Here is a 20,104-nt window from a genome sequence, read left to right as displayed (position 1 = left end):
CCTTAAGGAAGAGACAAGAAGTCTAAGAGTTAACAAGATCAGACAATAGGATATCTGGTTTTTTTTTTCTAAATTAAAGGGAATAGTCCTTGAACTGTGTTCAAACTCCACAGCTCTTTATCTAGATACAGATGGCACTCTCCTTTGCAGACAGCCCAAAATGGTTCCCGATTGTTACACTGATGGAATGAGCAAGTCCATCAAGGTTGAACATCACCCCCATGTTGCTGCTAGGGTATACAGTGTTTTTCTGGTTCTGCTCATCTCACTCAGCATCAGTTCATGGAAATCCCTCCAGGCTTCCCTGAAATCCTGTCCCTCCTGGTTTCTAATAGAACAATAGTGTTCCATGTATGTAATAAAATTTACTTTGATATTTCAGGAATCCTTGACATTCAAAGATGTGGCAGTGGACTTCACCCAGGAGGAGTGGGGACAACTGGATCCTGCTCAGAGGAACCTATATAGGGAAGTGATGTTGGAGAACTATAGGAACCTGGTTTTTCTAGGTAAGGACATGACATTAAACCTTCCTATTTGGGTTTCTTTGATTTCTCCATTGTTAAAATCTAGAGCTTCTGAATTGATAAGCTGAGATTTGGTGTTTTTGGTTTTTTGTGTAGGAATTAAAAGATTCTTAATCAATTTACAATCAAGAGTCTAGAGATCTCTACTGCCTGTTCATAGGTGAAAGAACTTTGCTTTATGGAACTGGATGGGAATAAGACTGTACATAAGACTGTACCTGTGCTATACATGAACACTTTTACTGTACTGTACATGTACATTTTCCATTCACCTTCCCTAGGTGAAGAATTCTCCCTAAAATTCCAGCTGTAAACATCTATAAATGTGGGAGATTTCTGCTCTTTTAATAGGGAGGGAGAGTTATGAGTTAAGATTATTTCTTCTCCTTTCTTTCTAGCAACATAATGCTGAGTTCTTTTGAAGAGATTATTCTTGGGTTTCCTAATTTCATTACTTTTCTTTTCTGAAGAGGAAAGGGCCAGAATTGAATTCCGAGCCGATTTTAGCCCTTCTCAAAAACTACTTTTCCATTTCTTTTCAGGATATCCTTTTTCCAAACCCAATATGATCTCCCAATTGGAGCAAGGAAAGGAGCCATGGATCCTGGAAAGAGAAATTTCATGGTGTACTTATGCAGGTACTGCTCAGAGGGTCACTTGGGAAATTTATACTGGGAAACAGACTTCAAAGTGCCCTCTCCCTACCCCCAAATCCCTGAAAAAGGCTGCTATCCAAAAATCAATCCTCTCTGGATGCCATCCTTTTCTGTCTCTTTGGGGACATTGATCCCTTGAATATTCTTTTTCTTCAGCATTCATATTCTCTTCCTCTTCACTAGCTCTTTCCCTTCTGCCTTCAAATTTGGGTAGCTCTGCCTTATATCTTAAAACAAAACTCTCTTATTTTGCCCCATTGCCCCTTACCTCCCTTCAGATTTCTCATTTTTACTCAGATTTTCCAAATGTATCGCCAACATCCACTGCTACTACCTACCCTTACTAAAATCCTAACATCTACACCTTCTATTGTGTAGAAGAAATCTGTTCTGAAAGTCTAATACTAAGTCTTTTTTTCAGTCTTAATGATTCTTTACATCAGTGCCTCATTTGAGGGTACATCCCTTACTGAAAATACATCCTTCTTTGATTTTTTATTTTTTGCAAGGCAGTGGGGTTAAATGGCTTGCCCAAGGCCACACAGATAGGTAATTATTAAGTGTCTTGAGGCCAGATTTGAGCTCATGTACTCCTGACACCAGGGCCAGTGCTCTATCCACTGCACCACCTAGCTGCCCCTGATTTTTTTAATAATCCATTTGTATAGTACAAATTTTCTCTTCTTACTGTTTTCATATCCCAGACTATGTGATCCCTCAGTGCTCTGTCCACTGCTCCTTGCTCTTCTCTTCTTAGAGCTAGTCAATTCTCAAGGGCTTTAACTATCCCTTTGATGTTGATGGTCCACAAAGCCATCTCATATTATCTCTCTGATAACTCATTTTTATTTTAAATCCTCATTTATATCTGTCTTTAGGACATTTCCAATTGAATGTCCTGTTGTAACTTTAAACCTAGTCTCTCCCAGACCAACCTATTATTTCTGCCTCCAAACTACCTCTTCTTTCCAACTTGCTCATTTCTGCTCATTGGGAGCATTATACTATCTATCTAGAAACTAGCTTAATACTCTTTGTCCAGGAAATCAATGAATCATCTATTTTTTCTGTGAAATATTTTTTGACTTTCCCCAACCTTATTCTCCATTCCCACTTCTACCATCTAGGATAGATCCTCTTTTCCTTATACCTGAATTATTTAAAATCTCTTCATTTTCTTGACTGCAGTCACTTATCACTCTGTAGTCACATCATTCAAATCAATCTGTCAGACAGTAATGTCTAACACATTCCTTTCCTCATTTAATTTCTTTGCTTAAGAATTCCTGTTAGAATTCTAAACTTTGCTCATTTTATAAGTCCCTCTATAATTTGCCTCACTTTCTCTAACCAAACTAACTTGCCTGTACTCTACAGAGTACTTGTGCCAGCCTCTGGACAGTTTCTTTTATGGTCCTCCCTTAGTGTCTTCCATGTTACCTGTACTGTTAAATCATGTTGTCCCCTTACTTGGCTTTTATCTGTCCTTTCTTCAAATCCTTCCCACCTTTGAGAACCCAATCTTATGTTCCCCTGCATCCTTAAAACATTTCCTGATTTCTCTACCCTATATAATCCTCTCTCAGCTTTCTGCAATTTAGAATCCCTATATATTATTCAATAATTGTTTTATATTTATCTTGTTTTGACATCAGTATGCAAAGTTCAAGAGAAAATTTGACCCTTAAAAATTGCTTGCGATGGGGGCAGCTAGGTTGCGCAGTGGATAGAGCACTGACCCTGGAGTCAGGAGTATCTGAGTTCAAATCCAGTCTCAGACACTTAATAATTACCTAGCTCTGTGGCCTTGGGCAAGCCACTTAACCCCATTTGCCTTGCAAAAACCTAAAAAAAATTGCCTATGAAACATATTTGGCATTGAGTCTTCCATTGACTAATTGCTTTGGAGTTAGACAGAGGGGAGAGAGAGAGAGAGAGAGAGAGAGAGAGAGAGAGAGAGAGAGAGAGAGAGAGAGCGAGCTGTCTCTTTCATTATTTTTAGATTCACTTTTTCCTTGGTCTTTTTCCTGCTTCATCTTCTCTGGTTCTTTGTTATTGTTTTTTTTCATGTTATTTATTTAATGCAATGAGATTAAGTGACTTGCCCAAAATCATACAACTAGGCAATTATTAAGTCTGAGGTCACATTTGAACTCAGGACCTCCTGACTCCAGGGCCAGTACTCTATCCACTGTGCCACCTAGCTGCTCTCTATCCCTGACTCTTTGATAGGTATGTGTCATTGTACTAATTCTTGAGAGAAACTCCATGCAAGAAGAGTAAAGCTCCATCCAGTGATGGATGTACTTTTGTATTTTACAATCTGGTTGAAAGATCTATTTAGCCTTGCATTTTTACTGGCTATCTCCCATGCCTGAAACTCTCTCCTTCTTCCCTCCCACTTCCTGGATTTCCTGGTTTATATGAAGTCTCAGATAAAATCCCACTTTTTTAAAGGAAAATTTTCCTAGCCCTCCTTAATGTTAGGGTCTTCTTCCCCCTGAGATTATATCCTATTTATCTTAATTTTGCTAGCTTTGTTTTCTTCCATAATTAGTTTGGGAGCACCTTGAGCTCAGGGACTGTTTTTGTCTTTTTATCACCAGGGCTTAGTGTCCTACCTGCCATATAATGAGTGCTTAAATAAATACTTTTAATTTGACTTGAAGTAGGAAATGAACAATTTCCTAACAGCTGAAGAAAGGAGCAGAATGAAGGGTATTGATAATAAATGCTTTGGGAGTTTAGAGAAAGGAATAATTAATGAACTCTTAAGAAGATTCATGGAAGTTATATTATAGGCCCTGAGTTTACCTAAATGGTGTTTGATGGGCTGTAGAAGATACATTGAGGGAGAAGAAGTAGCAATTGAAAAGACACAAAATTGGAAATTAGTGTGACATGGATAGTGTGGGCAGGCAGTGATGGGGTAAGGTCTACTGGAGCTGACCTTATGAAACCTGGGATAGCTAATGGATTATACCATGGGGGTTTAAGTGAGATACCATGTACAGTCTCCAGGCCTGGAGATTGAGGGGAGGAACCATTATAGGGACAGTTGCCTTTCTCCTTCCACTCCCTTCCCCCAATCGAGCACTCTCACCTCATGGGATTATTTCACTTTTATTCCAGACATCATGTAGTTACCACCCTTCTTTTAACTTTCCTACAACCTGTATTACCTTTAGAATAAGGTCTCAGGATTTCTTCCTTTTTTCCCTTCCTATTTTATCAAATCCAGATATTTCTTTTTTTCTGCCTCCTAATAAGAAGACATCAACTTCTTATGTTTAATAACATAAATATATAGGAATAGGAGTAGCATGGTAACAAATCAAATAAGTAACCATTTATGTTTCTGATTTTAATTCTTATTCTAAACACCAACCATAAATTACTGAGCTGACTCTTCTTAGACTCCTTTATGCCCAGCATCCTCCTAGGACATGGTCATTTTATTCTAGTTCTAGCTTTCTAACTGTTGATTTGGGTGCTCAGGCTGCTGTGTTACCTCTTAAGAAACCTCCATCTCTTTAATTTGTGGGAGATAAAGCTTAGACCTTAAACAAAGCATTTTTCTCCTCTATAAAGTTATAAAGTAGTTTGGGATAGTAAAAAGAACAGTGAACTTAGAATAAAACAACTTGGGTTCAAGTCTTATCTCTGACCTCTATTATGTTTTTGACCTTGACTAAGTAATTTAACTTTCTTGAGTTTCAATTTCTTCATCTGGCAACTGGAGGTGATAGTACTAGTTTTACCTTTCTCACAGGTTTGTTGCAAGAATCATTTGAAGTAAAGTGTGATGTAAATATGCAAGGGATTATTATTAAAATTATTGTTATTGTTATCATTATCATTGATGTCATCATCATCACCATAGCCCCCTATTTATTCATTCTCAGGATACCATTCCTGGATGTTCTGGTCCAGCATCTGGTAACTTCTTACCTCCTTAGCCATAAGCTTCTAACTCATTTGATGAGCTTGTTGATATGCTCTGGAGCTAAAAAATATTAGATGCTTTTTCTTGTTTTAATTTGAAGTTCAATTCAGTAAATATTTTAAGCATCTGCTCTTTAAAAAGTGCTGTGAAAGTACAGAAATAGATAGTTTCTTCCTTTCATGAGGCTTCCTTGGTAACAGGATATAATATACACAAATTTCATATGTCTGATCAGCATATTAGGGAGTCCCATATAGAATGCTCTGAGAGTTCTGAGGATGGTCATTGCCCACTTTCTTGTTGTGTTAGACTCTTTTTTTAGTTTTTATAAGGCAGTGAGTGGGGTTAAGTGACTTATCCAAGGTCATACAGCTAGGTAATTATTAAGTGTTTGAGGCCGAATTTGAACTCAAGTCCTCCTGACTCCAGGGCCAATGCTTTATCCACTGTGCCACCTAGCTGCCCCAAATTGTTGTGTTAGACTTTTAAGGGTGGACAGGTATTCAGGAAATGGAGCAGGGAAAGGCAGATCCCAGAGAGAGAGAATAGGCAGAAAGGCATGGAGCCAGGGGAAATCTTAAGGCACATTTGGGGGTCCAGGGGAGAGATAAGTAATCCAAATTAGCTGAAGTGTAGACTGTGTAGAGGGAAGTAGTCTAGAGCAAGCTGGAAAGGTAGGCTGGAGTCAGGTTATGTACATCTTTGAATGCTGGGCCAAGGAGTTAGAACTGTATCTGAAAGACAGCAGAAGCCTCTGAGGATTTCTGAACATTAATGATAATAGTAGCTAGCACTTATATAGCACTTGGCATGTGCCAGGCAATATCCTAAGCATTTTACAATTATTATTTCATTTTTGAACTTCACAGCAATTCTGGGGGGGATAAGTGCTAATATTCTCTCTGTTTTACAGATGAGGAAACTGAGGCAAGCAGAGGTTTAGTGACTTGCCCAGGATAACCCAGCTCATAAATATCTAAGGCCATGTTTGAACTCAGGTCTTCCTGAGTCCAGATGCAGTATTCTGTTCACTGCATTGGAGGCCCCAACAGTGAACAATGAAGTAACACAACCAGGTGTATGTATGTAGACAATCAATCTGGAAGGACTATGAAGGATAGATTGGAAGAGAGAAAAGATGAAGGTGGGAAGACCTGGAAGATTTTCTAATAGTCCAACTTATGGTCAGTCAGGCCTGTACTATAAGGATGGCAATGGAACTAGATAGAAGAGGATGGACATGGGGCATAGCCTAGAGATGGGATGACAGGACTTGTAAACAGTTAGAATAACAATTAAGAGAGAAAAATAAAGAAAGCTTTTTGTAGCATGAGGCTCCTGGGGATTTGCCCTATGGTGCTGACAATGATGGGGTGCACTTCTTCCCTGGGGCTGTTGTGCCAGATTGCAGAAGACAGATATAGATTTGTGAAGAGGGAGGAAGATGCTCTTCTGGAAGTCATTGCCCTGGAAAAGAGAAGCCTATTCTTCTATCCACCAATTTCTCATCGCAAGCCATGTCACCAGCCCCTGAGGGTTCTGTTGCCATTATGCCCCTTTACCAGTGTCCACTTTCTCTCATCATTAGCCAGCAAAACTACCCCTCACCAGATAGCCTATATGCTTCCTGAACTGGACTTCTCACACCAGGTTGGTCATCCCCACAATGGAGCACCCACAAATGCTCCAGGATACAAAAGTGAAATTTGCCTCCCCAGTGACCTGAAGACTTACTTGGGTTTATTCTTCTCCCTAATAATAAGCCTATTTTTCTCAAAGGCAACAGTGCTGCAGGATATAGTTATTGCTCTTCTTCTCTTTAAATATTCCCAGCTAAACACCTCTGCATATTAGAAAGATGGCACAATTACTCATAAAGCAGTTCTAATCCCTTGGTTCTGTTGGTTTCCCTTAGATACTTGTATTAATATCTGTGGGGAGGTGTATATGATTCAACTAGATCTGGTTTCCAAATTCTAATAAGGAGAACTTTTATAAATTATTGTTCCTATTTTATGCATCTACTTTTGTGATTATAGAATATCTCAAATTCTCATCTGCAGTGATTGTTTTTACCAGATCACTAAAGTTGTTTTATCTACTGGGTACATTTTTGGAAGAAACTAATTAATTGAATGCAACGAGTATTTATTAAGCACCTATTTTGTTCAAAACATTGTGCTAAACTGACCATACCAAAATAAATGTGACAAAGTTCCTGCTCTCAAAAAGTTTCTATTTTGCAGGGTGATATGTATGGGGTATAGCAAGAAGGCTAGTTTGACTAGAATATAATGAGGCTAGGGGCAGCCAGGTGGCACAGTGGATAAAGCTCTGATCCTGCAACTCCCCACCCCCAAAATAATATAATGAGACTGGAATCTATGAAGTAGAATGATGTAAAATCAGTCTGGAAATTTAGATTGTAATATAGACTATGAAAGGCTTTAAATGCCAAAAGAGTTTGTATTTTAACCTTTGGCCAGCTGGGACCAGGTTCTTGAGCAGGGGTGTGACATGATTACACCTTTGCTACAGGAATCTTACTATGGGAACTTGGGAGGATAAATTTGAAAGGGGAGACATTGGAAATAAGAAAATATAATAATAATAATAATAATAGATTTTCACACACATTCACACATATATACTGCTTTTAAGTCTGTAATGACACAGTTGTGACAGTGTCATTTCAGTAATTGGACTTTTCAGTTGACAAACATACTTGAATGGTTTATCTTTTCCTTTCCCAGCTCATTTTACAGAGGAATAACAAAGACAAACAGGGTGGTGACTTAACAATTAGTGAGGGTATGGGGCAGCTAGGTGGCACAGTGGATAGAGCACCGGCCCTGAGTTCAAATCCAGCCTCAGACATTTAATAATTACCTAGCTGTGTGACCTTGGGCAAGTCACTTAACCCCATTGCCTTGCCAAGCAAAAAGTAAAAAAAAAAATTAGTAAAGGTCTCAGGTCACATATGAACTCGTGAAGATGCTTCTTCCTGATTCCAAGCACAGTGCTCTCCATTTTGCCACCTAACTGTAATTACATCATCTGTTTTGATTTTCATAGCATAATTAGGAATTTATTGCAATGTCTAGGTTAAAAAAATAATAATCCATGTGAGAGGTTATGAGGGCATAAACTACAGCTATGGCCATATAAGGAGGAAGAAAAGAACAAATGTGAGAAATGATGTAGTTCATCAAGATTTGACAGCTGATTGGATATGAGGAGTGAAAGAGAATGGAGAAGTAAAGATGACTAAGTTTGTTATGAATCTGGGAAACTAGAAAGATGATGCAACCTTTGACAAAATAAGAAAATAAGGAGAAATGGGTTTTTAGGAAAAGCTAATGAGTTCCAGCTTGGATATGTTGACCTTGAGATGCAAGATGGGACATCCAGGAGCAGGAAGTTGGTGGTACAGAACTGGAGCTCAAAACAGATGAGGACCAGATATGTATATTCTGCAAAGAAACAACTGTACTAGTGGGAACTTATGAGATCATCAAAAGATGGAGTATAGAGAAAAAAAGAAACTCAGTACAGAGTCCTTCCAATGATAAGCAGAATGGGCCTTTGTGGGTTGGTGCAGCAAAGGCTAAATGGTTAAATATTCATTAATATTAATTTTAAAGTTTTGATTTGCATGGCTCTGTGGCCATTGACTTATGGTTGCAGTGCTGAGACAAACAATAACTGAACCCCTAATCGTTTTTTGTAGACTTTTCCCATGGTTTGTTGGTCAACTATGGGCCTATGTATTATTGATGATCTGTACTGGAAACCCATAAGAGAACAATGCTCCTTAGAATATATCATGTTAAAAAAAAGAATATATCATGTTATCTGTGTATTATGGCAGAAGCAGTGGCATATTCTAAAGAGATAATCTACTATGAGGAGAATAATTATTCACATTTTAATATCATTTTGAATTTTCAAAAAGTGCTTTCCCCACTACAAACCTGTAAAATAGGGGATGTCAGTGTTTTATAGATGAGAAAATGAGACTTAGAATAAGTGACCACCCTGTGGTCATTCAGCTAGTAAATGTCAGAGCCAGTATTTGAACTCAGGTATTCAGACTCTTAAGTTCAGAAATGTCCATTGTATTTGTGATGATGACAAATCAGTTATTATAATAATGTTATTACTAATGGCTCTAAGAGCCTTCCTGATGGCGGGGGTGGGAGGGAGGGCAATGCTTTTGGAGCCCTGGAACTGGTTGCAATATTTAACCTAAAGGATTGGATGTCCAGGTCCAGTATGACCTCTCCACTAGCAGATTGGTTTCTTGGTTCTCCCCCTTTCCCTCACAGATGTCTGGCTTACTTAGCATCATAGTGAACAAGTGGTCCTCCTGGTAGTGTGGTGATACTAAAACCTCTTCTCAGTCTCAGCATATCTTGAGGCAAATAGCAGCTGCACTTGGGCCTCTCCTCAGGTTAAAGAAATGAAGTAGCATATTTGCTAAAGTGGAAGCAAATATAAACTATTTGGCATTTCAAACCCTTCAAAAATTGGATCTCACCTACCTTTCTGTCCTTATTACACACCATCCTCCTTAAATTTATTCTTTGATCTAGTGAAACCAGCCTCACATACCCATTTCCCATTTCTTTACCTTCAAATGGACTTTTCCCCATGAGCGGAATGTCTTTCATTCTCATTTCCACCTCTCAGAATTCTTAGTTCCCTTCAAGACTTATCTCAAGCACTGTCTTTATCCAGAAACTTTTCCTGATTCCCTTATTTGTTAGTCACTATTAGCTTGTGTTTATCTTTTTTCTTAATTTGAATAAATACGTTCACATTCTTGTCTCTCTCCCATCTGTGATGTAAACTCCTGGAGAGCAGGGAGTGTTTCACTTTTGCTTTGTTATCCCCATCATCAAACAAGAAAAACAAAATTCCTCTTACAAACACATGTAGTCAAGCAAAATAAAATTTGGTATAGGTCATGTCTTTATGGCCTCAAGAGTCTGTTTCTCTTCACTCTTGTGTTTTAACTTCAATTTCTTCATAGCTCAGGGTTTTTTTTTTTTACATCAGGAATCTTGGAATTTCCCTGTTTCACTAAAAGTCCATTTTTCCCCCTCTAACATTATACTCAGTTTTCATTTTTGGCTCATTCCTTTTGGAATATCATATTCCAAGTTGTCTTTTCCATTAAATTGTGTGTGTGTGTGTGTGTTGCTGACAGTGGCTTCTTGGTACTTGAGTTCATTCTTTCATATTGATTGCAGTATTTTTTCTTTGACTTGGAAATTCTGGATTTTGATTATGATGTTGGGAGTTTTTATTTTGGAGTGTCTTTGAGAGAAACCAAAAGATTCTTTGTGTTTCCATTTTTGCCTTCTGACTAAGAAATCTAGGCAGTTTTCTTTTAATATTTCTTAAAACAGGATATATATATATAATATACACATATATAGGTTCCTTTTTTGATCATTATGATCATATAGTACAGTGATTCTTAAATTTTCTTTTCTTCTTGATCTATTTTCTAGGTCACTTGTTTTTGCTATGAAATAACATATTTTCTTCTTTTCAGCTTTTTGCTTTAATGTTTCTTGTTGCCTCAATGATTTCTATTTGGTTCATTTGAATTTTCAGGGAGTTTGTTTTTTGGGCAAGGTTTTGTACCACCTGTACAAACTTTTTTTAAACTCTTAAAAAATTTCATTTATTTTTAATGACTCCAAAATTTTTCCCCAATTACATACAAAGATAGATTTCAACATTCATCCTTTTGATTTCCACATTTTTCTACTATTCTCCCTTCCTAAACCTCTTCACATGGCAGCAAACAATCTGATCTAGGTTGTACATAGACAATTGTATTTAACATATTTCCATGTCATTCACATTGTAAAAGAAGAATTAGAACTAAGAAAAAGATGAGAAAGAAAGTAAAAACATAAAAGAAGTTTTAAAATGTGAGCATAGAGGGCAGCTAGGTGGCGTAGTGGATAAAGCACCAGCCTTGGAGTCAGGAGTACCTGGGTTCAAATCCAGTCTCAGACACTTAATAATTACCTAGCTGTGTGGCCTTGGGCAAGCCACTTAACCCCATTTGCCTTGCAAAAACCTAAAAAAAAAATGTGAGCATAGTATACTTTGCTCTGCAGTCAGAATCCATAATTTTTTTCTCTAGATATAGATGACATTTTCCTTAACAGGAAATCTTTAAGATTTGTCTCAGGATTAACCTTGATCAGTGAACTGCCAAGAAGAGTAGTCTCCATCATAATTGATCTTCTCACAACGTTTCTGTTAAAGTGTACAAAGTTCTCCTGATTCTACCCACTTTACTCAGCATCAGTTCATGCAAGTTTATCAGGTTTTCTTCTTGATCTATTCCTTTGAATCAAGGGAATCAACCAGAAGACTATTGTGACTCTGAATTGAGGGGGATGATGAAGTTCTTTACCAGTGTGGTGGCTGGATGAATGGGGAAAATAGGATATAGAGTACAGATGTGGTAAAGATAAAAGTAGCAAGACTTGGAAATAGGTTGGATATAAGCGAAGAGTTGTATTAATTGAAGCTGATCTAATTTGCCTACCTAGAGGATTGGAATCCTGATGATATCCATGAAAGTAATAGAGAAATTTGGAAGAAGGGAAAAGGGGAAAAATAACAGTTCTTGTTTCTCAGAATTATTCATATTTATAATTTGTTACAGCATAGTTCTATTATACATATATCCAAATGTGTACATATGCATAAATACATATATATATATGTATACACACATATCCATGTATACACTCTATAATTTGTTGAACTATTCTCTAGTAAGCTCCCATTTTGTTTTCAATTGCAAAAATTCTTGTTATATTTTTGAATCTTCAGTACCTTCTTTCAGTCTGTGACATCCATGATGGTATGGCTGGGTCAAAGAGTATGTACAATTTTGTGATTTTTCTAATTTAATGTCTAATGATTGACCTAATTCATGACTGCACCATCAGTATACTAAAGTTTCTTTACATATTCTCCAGTTTTTACATATTTTTGTGTTTTGTTATATCTGACAATCTGATGGATGTGAGGTTAAAACCTGAGTTACCTTGATTTGTACTTCTCTTATTTAGTGCATTCTTTCATATAGTTGATGGTATTCTATGTTTTCTCTTTTGTAAACTTCTTGTGAATATCTCTTTTTCTTATGTATTAAATCTCAGTATAGTTTGGATATTAGCCCTTTATCTCATTTGATTCTACAAAGAATTTTTCCCCCAGTCAGTAAACTAGCTTTTTATTATAATGACATTGATTTTGTTTACACAGAAACTTTTGCCTTTTATATATTTAATATTGTCTGGTTTAGATTTTGTGATTTCCTCTAGCCATTCTTTCATTAATAATTCTTCTCCTATCCATAGATGTGAAAGGTATGTCCTTCTACTCTTCTCTAATTTTTTTAAATTCATATGACCTTTTGTATTTAGATTATGCATTCATTTGGAATTCATGGTATAAGAGCCTGGTAAGAACTTTTTCTGACAAACTGCTTTCCAAATAAAATAAGAACTTTTCTGACAAACTGCTTTCCAAATAAAATAAGAACTTTTTCTGACAAACTTCTTTCCAAATAAAATAAGAAATATTTTCTCTGGAGTTCATCTTCTTAGGTTTATTAATAACTGTTACCACATAATTTTATTTCTAGGTCCTATATGTCTGTTATCTTGTTCTGATTTCCTTTTTTATTTTTTAACTAAAATCATCATCATGATTTCTGCTTTGTTATATATTTCTATAGTCTGGCATTGCTCACTTCATCCCTCTTCATTGTTACTTTTTAAAAATATTTCCTTGGAGATTCTTGAGCACTTGTTCCTCCAGATAATTTTGTCTATGAATAATAAGTAGCCTTATTGTAGTTTGATATAACATTATAGTATAAATTAATTCACATAATTATAATGTGAGTACACACTCAGAATTTATATAAATTTAGCTATATGATACACTTTAAAGATATAAATGAAGACTTAAATGGTGAGAGGGTAGGCTGAGTGTGTCATATAGAAAGGTTAGTGATTTTTATACTTTTATTTCATATTCTGATAGTTGGGTTTTGGTTATTTAATTACTTTTTGTTGTAAGGTAAAACATTGTATCACATGTAAATATAATTTTTACCTAATTTATTTTTTGCCCAAGCTTCTTGATTCAATGTGTTTTTATTTACTTTCTTTGGTTAGAATTTGTAAAATAGTGTCAAATAATAGTGGAAACAAAGAAAAATTTTCTCTTACTCTTGATCTTATTGGGAAAACTGTTTCTCCATTGCAAATACTGCTAGTTGTTTTAGGTCCTTTTGATCACATTAGGGAGAGAGACTTTTATTTCTGTGCATTTGTGTGTGTATGCTTACTATAAATGAATACTTGATTTTACCAGAGATTCTTTACAATTAAAATAATGTGGTTTTATTATTATTGTTATTGATATGATTGATTATATTATTGTTTTCCTGATATTAAAATATTATTGCATTCCTGAAACAAATACAAATTGGCTATAGTAAATTATTTTTTAATGTACTGCTTTAGCCATTTAGCTAACATTTCATTTTATAGTTTTGCAACAGTCAATGAAAGAGGTCGATAATTTTCTTTTTTTTTTGTTGTTTTATTTTACTCTGGTTTGAGTATCAGGATAATTTTTGTCTCATAGAAAGGTTTTTATTTATATTTGGGAATAGTTTATGTAGCAAGTTAATTGTTCTTTAAATAAAAGGACCATCTTAGGCCTAGCTTTTTTCCTCTAGGTATTCTCTTACGGTTTGTTCAACTATTTCACTTTTCTGAAATTTTGTTGTTTAAATGCTCTAATACTTGTACAGTTAATCTGGGTATCTTATGAATTTGTAAATATTAATATATTTTACCTGAGTTATCACATTGTTTGTAAAATAATAAGATATAATAACCTTCAATAATTTACTTTTTTTTCTCTCTAGCTGTCATTTCCCTTTCTCATTTTTGTTTGTGGTAATGTGTTTTTTTTCCCCATTTAAGAGATTTAAACTGGCTAATGTCTATTTCATAGGTCTTTTCTATTTTTTTAACATACCAATCTTGTTTTATTAAAGATATTATTTGAGTTTTACAATTCCCCCCCAATCTTACTACCCTCTCCCCACCCCCCCACAGAAAGCAATCTGTCAGTCTTTACTTTGTTTCCATGTTGTACATTGATCTAAACTGAGTGTGATGAGAGAGAAATAATATCCTTAAGGAAGAGACAAAAAGTCTAAGAGATAATAAAATCAGACAATAAGATATCTGTTTTTTTCTAAATTAAAGGGAATAGTCCTTGAACTTTGTTCAAATTCCACGGCTCTTTATCTGGATACAGATGGCACTCTCCTTTTGCAGACAGCCCCAAATTGTTCCCGCTTGTTGCACTAATGGAATGAGCGAGTCCTTCAAGGTTGAACATCACCCCCATGTTGCTGTTAGGGTATACAGTGTTTTTCTGCTTCTGCTCATCTCACTCAGCATCGGCTCATGTAGATCCCTCCAGGCTTCCCTGAAATCCTATCCCTCCTGGTTTCTAATAGAACAATAGTGTTCCATGACATACATATACCACAGTTTGCTAAGCCATTCCCCAATTGAAGGACATTTACTTGATTTCCAATTCTTTGCCACCACACATAGGGCTGCTATAAATATTTTTGTACAAGTGATGTTTTTACCCTTTTTCATCATATCTTCAGGGTATAGACTCATTAGTGGTATTACTGGGTCAAAGGGTATGCTCATTTTTGTTGCCCTTTGGGTGTAGTTCCAAATTTCTATCCAGAAAGGCTGGATGAGTTCACAGCTCCACCAACAGTGTAATAGTGTCCCAGATTTCCCACAACCCTTCCAACAATGATCATTATCCTTTCTGGTCATATTGGCCAGTCAGAGGTGTGAGGTGGTACCTCAGAGGAGCTTTAATTTGCATTTCTCTAATAATTAATGATTTAGAACAATTTTTCATATGGCTATGGATTGCTTTGATCTCCTCATGTGTAAATATCCTTTGCATATCCTTTGACCATTTATCAAGGGAATGGGTTTTGTTTTAAAAATGTGACTCAGTTCTCTGTATATTTTTGAAATGAGTCCTTTGTCAGAATCATTAGTTGTAAAGATTGTTTCCCAATTTACTACATTTCTTTTAATCTTGGTTACAGTGGTTTTATCTGTTCAAAAGCTTTTTAATTTAATATAATTGAAATCATCCAGTTGGTTTTTGGTGATGTTCTCCAACTCTTCCTTAGTCATAAACTGTTCCCCTTTCCATAGATCTGACAGGTAGACTAGTCCTTGATCTTCTAATTTGCTTATAGTATTGTTTTTTATGTCTATGTCCTGTAACCATTTGGATCTTACCTTGGTAAAGGGTGTGAGGTGTTGGTCTAATCTAAGTTTCTTCTATACTAACTTCCAATTATCCCAGCAGTTTTTATCAAAGAGGGAGTTTTTATCCCAGTGGCCGGACTCTTTGGGTTTATCAAACAGCAGATTACTATAATCCTCTCCTGCTTTTACACCTAGTCTATTCCACTGGTCCACCACTCTATTTCTTAGCCAATACCAAATAGTTTTGATGACTGATGCTTTATAATATAATTTTAGATCAGGTAGGGCTAAGCCCCCTTCTTTTGCAATTTTTTTCATTAAGTTCCTGGAAATTCTTGACTTTTTATTTCTCCATATGAATTTACTTAAAATTTTTTTTCTCATTAAAGTAATTTTTTGGAATTTTGACTGGTAGGGCACTAAACAGGTAGTTTAGTTTTGGTAGAATTGTCACTTTTATTACATTAGCTCTACCTATCCATGAGCAGTTGATATTTGCCCAGTTATTTAAATCTGATTTAATTTGTGTGAGAAGTGTTTTATAATTGTTTTCAAAAAGTTTCTGAGTCTGTCTTGGCAGATAGACTACCAAGTATTTTATATTGTCTGAGGTTACTTTGAATGGGATTTCTCTTTCTAGCTCTTCCTGCTGTATCTTGCTAGACGTATATAGAAAAGTTGAGGATTTATGAGGGTTTATCTTATAACCTGCAACTTTGCTAAAATTGCTAATTGTTTCCAGTAGTTTTTTTGGATGATTTCTTGGGATTCTCTAGGTAGACTATCATGTCATCTGCAAAGAGTGAAAATTTTGTCTCTTCCTTCCCAATTCTAATTCCTTCAATGTCTTTTTCTTCTCTAATTGCTGAGGCTAACATTTCTAATATGATATTGAATAGTAGTGGTGATAATGGGCACCCTTGTTTCACCCCTGATCTTATTGAGAATGCCTCTAGCCTCTCCCCATTGAATATAATGCTTGTTGATGGTTTCAAATAGACACTGCTAATTATTCTAAGGAACAGTCCATTTATTCCTACACTCTCTAGTGCTTTTAGTAGGAATGGATGCTGTATTTTGTCAAAAGATTTTCAGCATCTATTGATATGATCATATAATTTCTGATAGGTTTGTTGTTGATATAATTGAGTATACTAACAGTTTTCCTAATATTGAACCAACCCTGTATTCCTGGGATAAATCCTACTTGGTCATAATGTATTATCCTAGTGATAACTTGTAATCATTTTGCTAAGATTTTATTTAAGATTTTGCATCTATATTCATCAGGGAGATGGGTCTATAATTTTCTTTTTCTGTTTTAACTCTTCCTGGTTTAGGTAACAGCACCACATTGGTTTCATAGAAAGAGTTAGGCAGAGTTCCATCTTTCCCTATTTTTCCAAAGAGTTTATATAGAACTGGAACCAATTGTTCCTTAAATGTTTGATAGAATTCACTTGTGAATCCATCAGGCCCTGGAGATTTTTTTCTTGGGGAGTTTGATGATGGCTTGTTGAATTTCTTTTTCTGAGATAGGGTTGTTTAGGTATTTAATCTCTTCATTTAACCTGAGCAACTTATATTTTTGTAAATATTCATCCATTTCACTTAGATTATCAAATTTATTGGCATAGAGTTGGGCAAAATAATTTTGAATTATTACTTTAATTTCCTCCTCATTGGTGGTGAGTTCACATTTTTCATTTAATGATACTAGCAATTTGATTTTCTTCTTTCTTTTTTTAATCAAATTGACCAGAGGTTTATCAGTTTTATTGGTTTTTTTCATAATACCAACTTTTGGCTTTATTTATTAATTCAATATTTTTTGCTTTCAATTTTATTAATTTCTCCTTTAATTTTTAGAATTTCTAATTTGGTATTTAATTGGGGAATTTAATTTGTTCTTTCTCTAATTTTTTTAGTTGCATGTTTAGTTCATTGATTTCCTCTTTCTCCAATTTATTCAGGTAAGCATTTAAAGCTATAATATATCCCCTGAGAGCCACTTTGAGTTTATCCCATTGGTTTTGGTAGGTTGTTTCATTATTATCATTATCTAGGATAAAATGGTTAATTCTTTCTATAATTTGTTTTTTGGTCTACTCATTCTTTTAAATGAGGTTATTCAGTTTCTTTTTTTTTAGGGTTTTTTTTTGCAAGGCAAATGAGGTTAAATGGCTTGCCCAAGGCCACACAGCTAGGTAATTATTAAGTGTCTGAGACCGGATTTGAACCCAGGTACTCCTGACTCCAGGGCCGGTGCTTTATCCACTACACCACTTAGCCACCCCCTCCCAGATTGATTTTTAAAAAAAGTTTTCTTTATTTAAGGCAATTGGGTTAAGTGCCTTGCTTAAGGTCACACAGCTAGGCAATTATTAAATGTCTGAGGCTGGATTTGAACCCAGGTACTCCTGACTCCAAGGCCGGTGCTTTATCCACTACACCACCTAGCCACCCCAGTTATTCAGTTTCCAATTGGTTCTGGGTCTATATCTCCTTGGCCCAATATTGCATATGACTTTTATTGCATTGTGATCTGAGAAAGATGTATTCGCTATTTCTGCCTTTCTGCAGTTGATCATTAGGTTTTAATGTCCTAGTACATGGTCAATTTTTGTTTAAGTTCCAAGTACTGCAGAGAAAAAGGTATATTCCTTTCTATTCCCATTCAATTTCCTCCATAAGCCTACCAAATCTAGTTTTTCTAACAATTTATTTGCCTCCTTAGCTTCTTTCTTGTTTATTTTATGATTCAATTTATCTAGATCTGAGAGTGGGAGGTTGAGGTCTCCCACTAGTAGAGTTTTGCTGTCTATGTCTTCCTGTAGTTCTTTCGGCTTCTCTTCTACGAATTTGGATGCTGTCCCATTGGGTGCATATATATTCAGTATTGAAATAGCTTTATTGTCTATGGTACCTTTTAGGAGGATAAAGTTTCCTTCCTTATCTCTTTTAACGCTATCTATTTTTGCTGCTGCTTTGTCTGAGATAAGGATTGCTACCCCTGCTTTTTTTACTTCAACTGAAGCAAAATATATTTTGCTTCAACCTTTTACCTTTACTCCATATGTATCTTGCTGCTTCAAATGAGTTTCTTGTAAGCAGCATATTGTCGGATTCTGTTTTTTAATCCACTCTGCTATTTGCTTATGTTTTAAGGGAGAGTTTATCCCATTCACATTCAAAAAGTTATGATTACTAATTCTTTATTGCCCTCCATGCTTTCTTCCCTCCGTTTGTATTTTCCCCCTTCCCCCCTTATCCATATTCCCCAGTATTTTGTTTCTGAATACCACCCCCTTCAGTGTGTTTGCCTTCCTCTATCACCCCCCTCCCCTTTCTTTCCCTTTTCCCTTTTTCCCTTTTCCCTTCCCTTCCTTTTGTTAGTTCCCCCTTTCCCCCCTCCCCCTCCCTTTCTCTGTTCCCCACTCCCCTTTTCCCCTTTTAATACTTGAAAGGTTAGATTTTTTTTAAGTTAATTTTAAGCCAAGTCTGATGAGAAGAAGATTCAGGTGTTTGTCATCTCCTCCCTTCTTCCCCTCTATTACCATAGGTATTTTGTACCTCTTAGTCTAATGAAATTTACCCCATTCAGTCCCCTCCCTCCTCCCATCTCCTTCCTGTCTCCCTTTTTAAGGAAGTAGTGTTTTTTAGATAATTCTGAGTCATAGAAAATTCTGAGTATCTCTCTTCTAGCTAAGTACATTCTATCTAATAGAGTTAAAATTCTTGAGAATTATTAGAGTCTTTCTCCCAAATGGGATTAAAGCCAGTTACATCTCATTGGATAGCAGTCTCATGGATAGGTCATGAATGTCCATCACTTCTGGCTAGCTATATTCTCTCTATTAGAGTTACAATTCTCAAGATTCATGAGAATCTTTTTCTCCATGTTAGAATATAGCCATTTTCAACTTATTGGATAGCAGTTTTTTTTTCTTTTATAACCCCCCCTTTTTTTTTACCTTTTCATGTGTCTCTTGAACCTCCTGTTTGATGTCTAAATTTTCTATTTAGCTATGGTCTTTTTATCAGGAATTTTTGGAATTCTTCCATTTTGTTAAATGTCCATCTTTTTCCCCTAGAAGAGAAAGCTCAGCTTTGTGGGATAGTGGATTCTTGGATGCATTCCAAGATCCCTTGCTCTTCGAAATATCTCATTCCAGGCCCTTGGATCCCTTAATGTTAATGCAGCCAGGTCCTGTGTAATCCTTACTGTGGCTCCTTGATATTTAAATTGCTTCTTTCTGGCTGCTTGAAGGATTTTCTTTTTTATCTTATAGTTCTGGAATTTGGCCACAACATTCCTTGGTGTTTTCATTTTAGGATCTTTTTCTGGAGGGGATTGATGTATTCTTTTTTTTCTGTCAAAAATATACTTGGAAAGAGGGAACAAAATGGAACCAAAAGAAAAAAATACATAATCACTATAATTTTGTAAATATATGAAGCTTTAAATGGTAACAAAATCCAGATAAATACCATTGGATAGGGCCAGCTAGGTGGCACAATGGATAGAGTACCAGCCCTGGAGTCAGGAGGACCTGAGTTCAAATCCAGCCTCAGACACTTAATAATCACCTA

At 35.9% G+C, this 20,104-nt stretch overlaps 1 protein-coding gene across 1 annotated transcript in view; it reads left to right on the top strand.

Annotated features, from left to right (window-relative positions):
• Positions 1 to 20,104, top strand: part of LOC141505584 (uncharacterized) — a 47,905-nt gene that overhangs the window by 12,654 nt on the left and 15,147 nt on the right. The window contains exons 4-5 of the mRNA XM_074211527.1: positions 383 to 509; positions 1,070 to 1,165. Coding sequence (XP_074067628.1) covers positions 383 to 509; positions 1,070 to 1,165 — 223 coding nt within the window. The remainder of the gene's footprint in view (positions 1 to 382; positions 510 to 1,069; positions 1,166 to 20,104) is intronic.

The sequence above is a fragment of the Macrotis lagotis genome, chromosome 1 (genome assembly GCF_037893015.1).
Source record: "Macrotis lagotis isolate mMagLag1 chromosome 1, bilby.v1.9.chrom.fasta, whole genome shotgun sequence".
Taxonomy (NCBI): Eukaryota; Metazoa; Chordata; class Mammalia; order Peramelemorphia; family Peramelidae; genus Macrotis; species Macrotis lagotis.
This window is presented reverse-complemented; position numbering and strand designations above follow the sequence as displayed.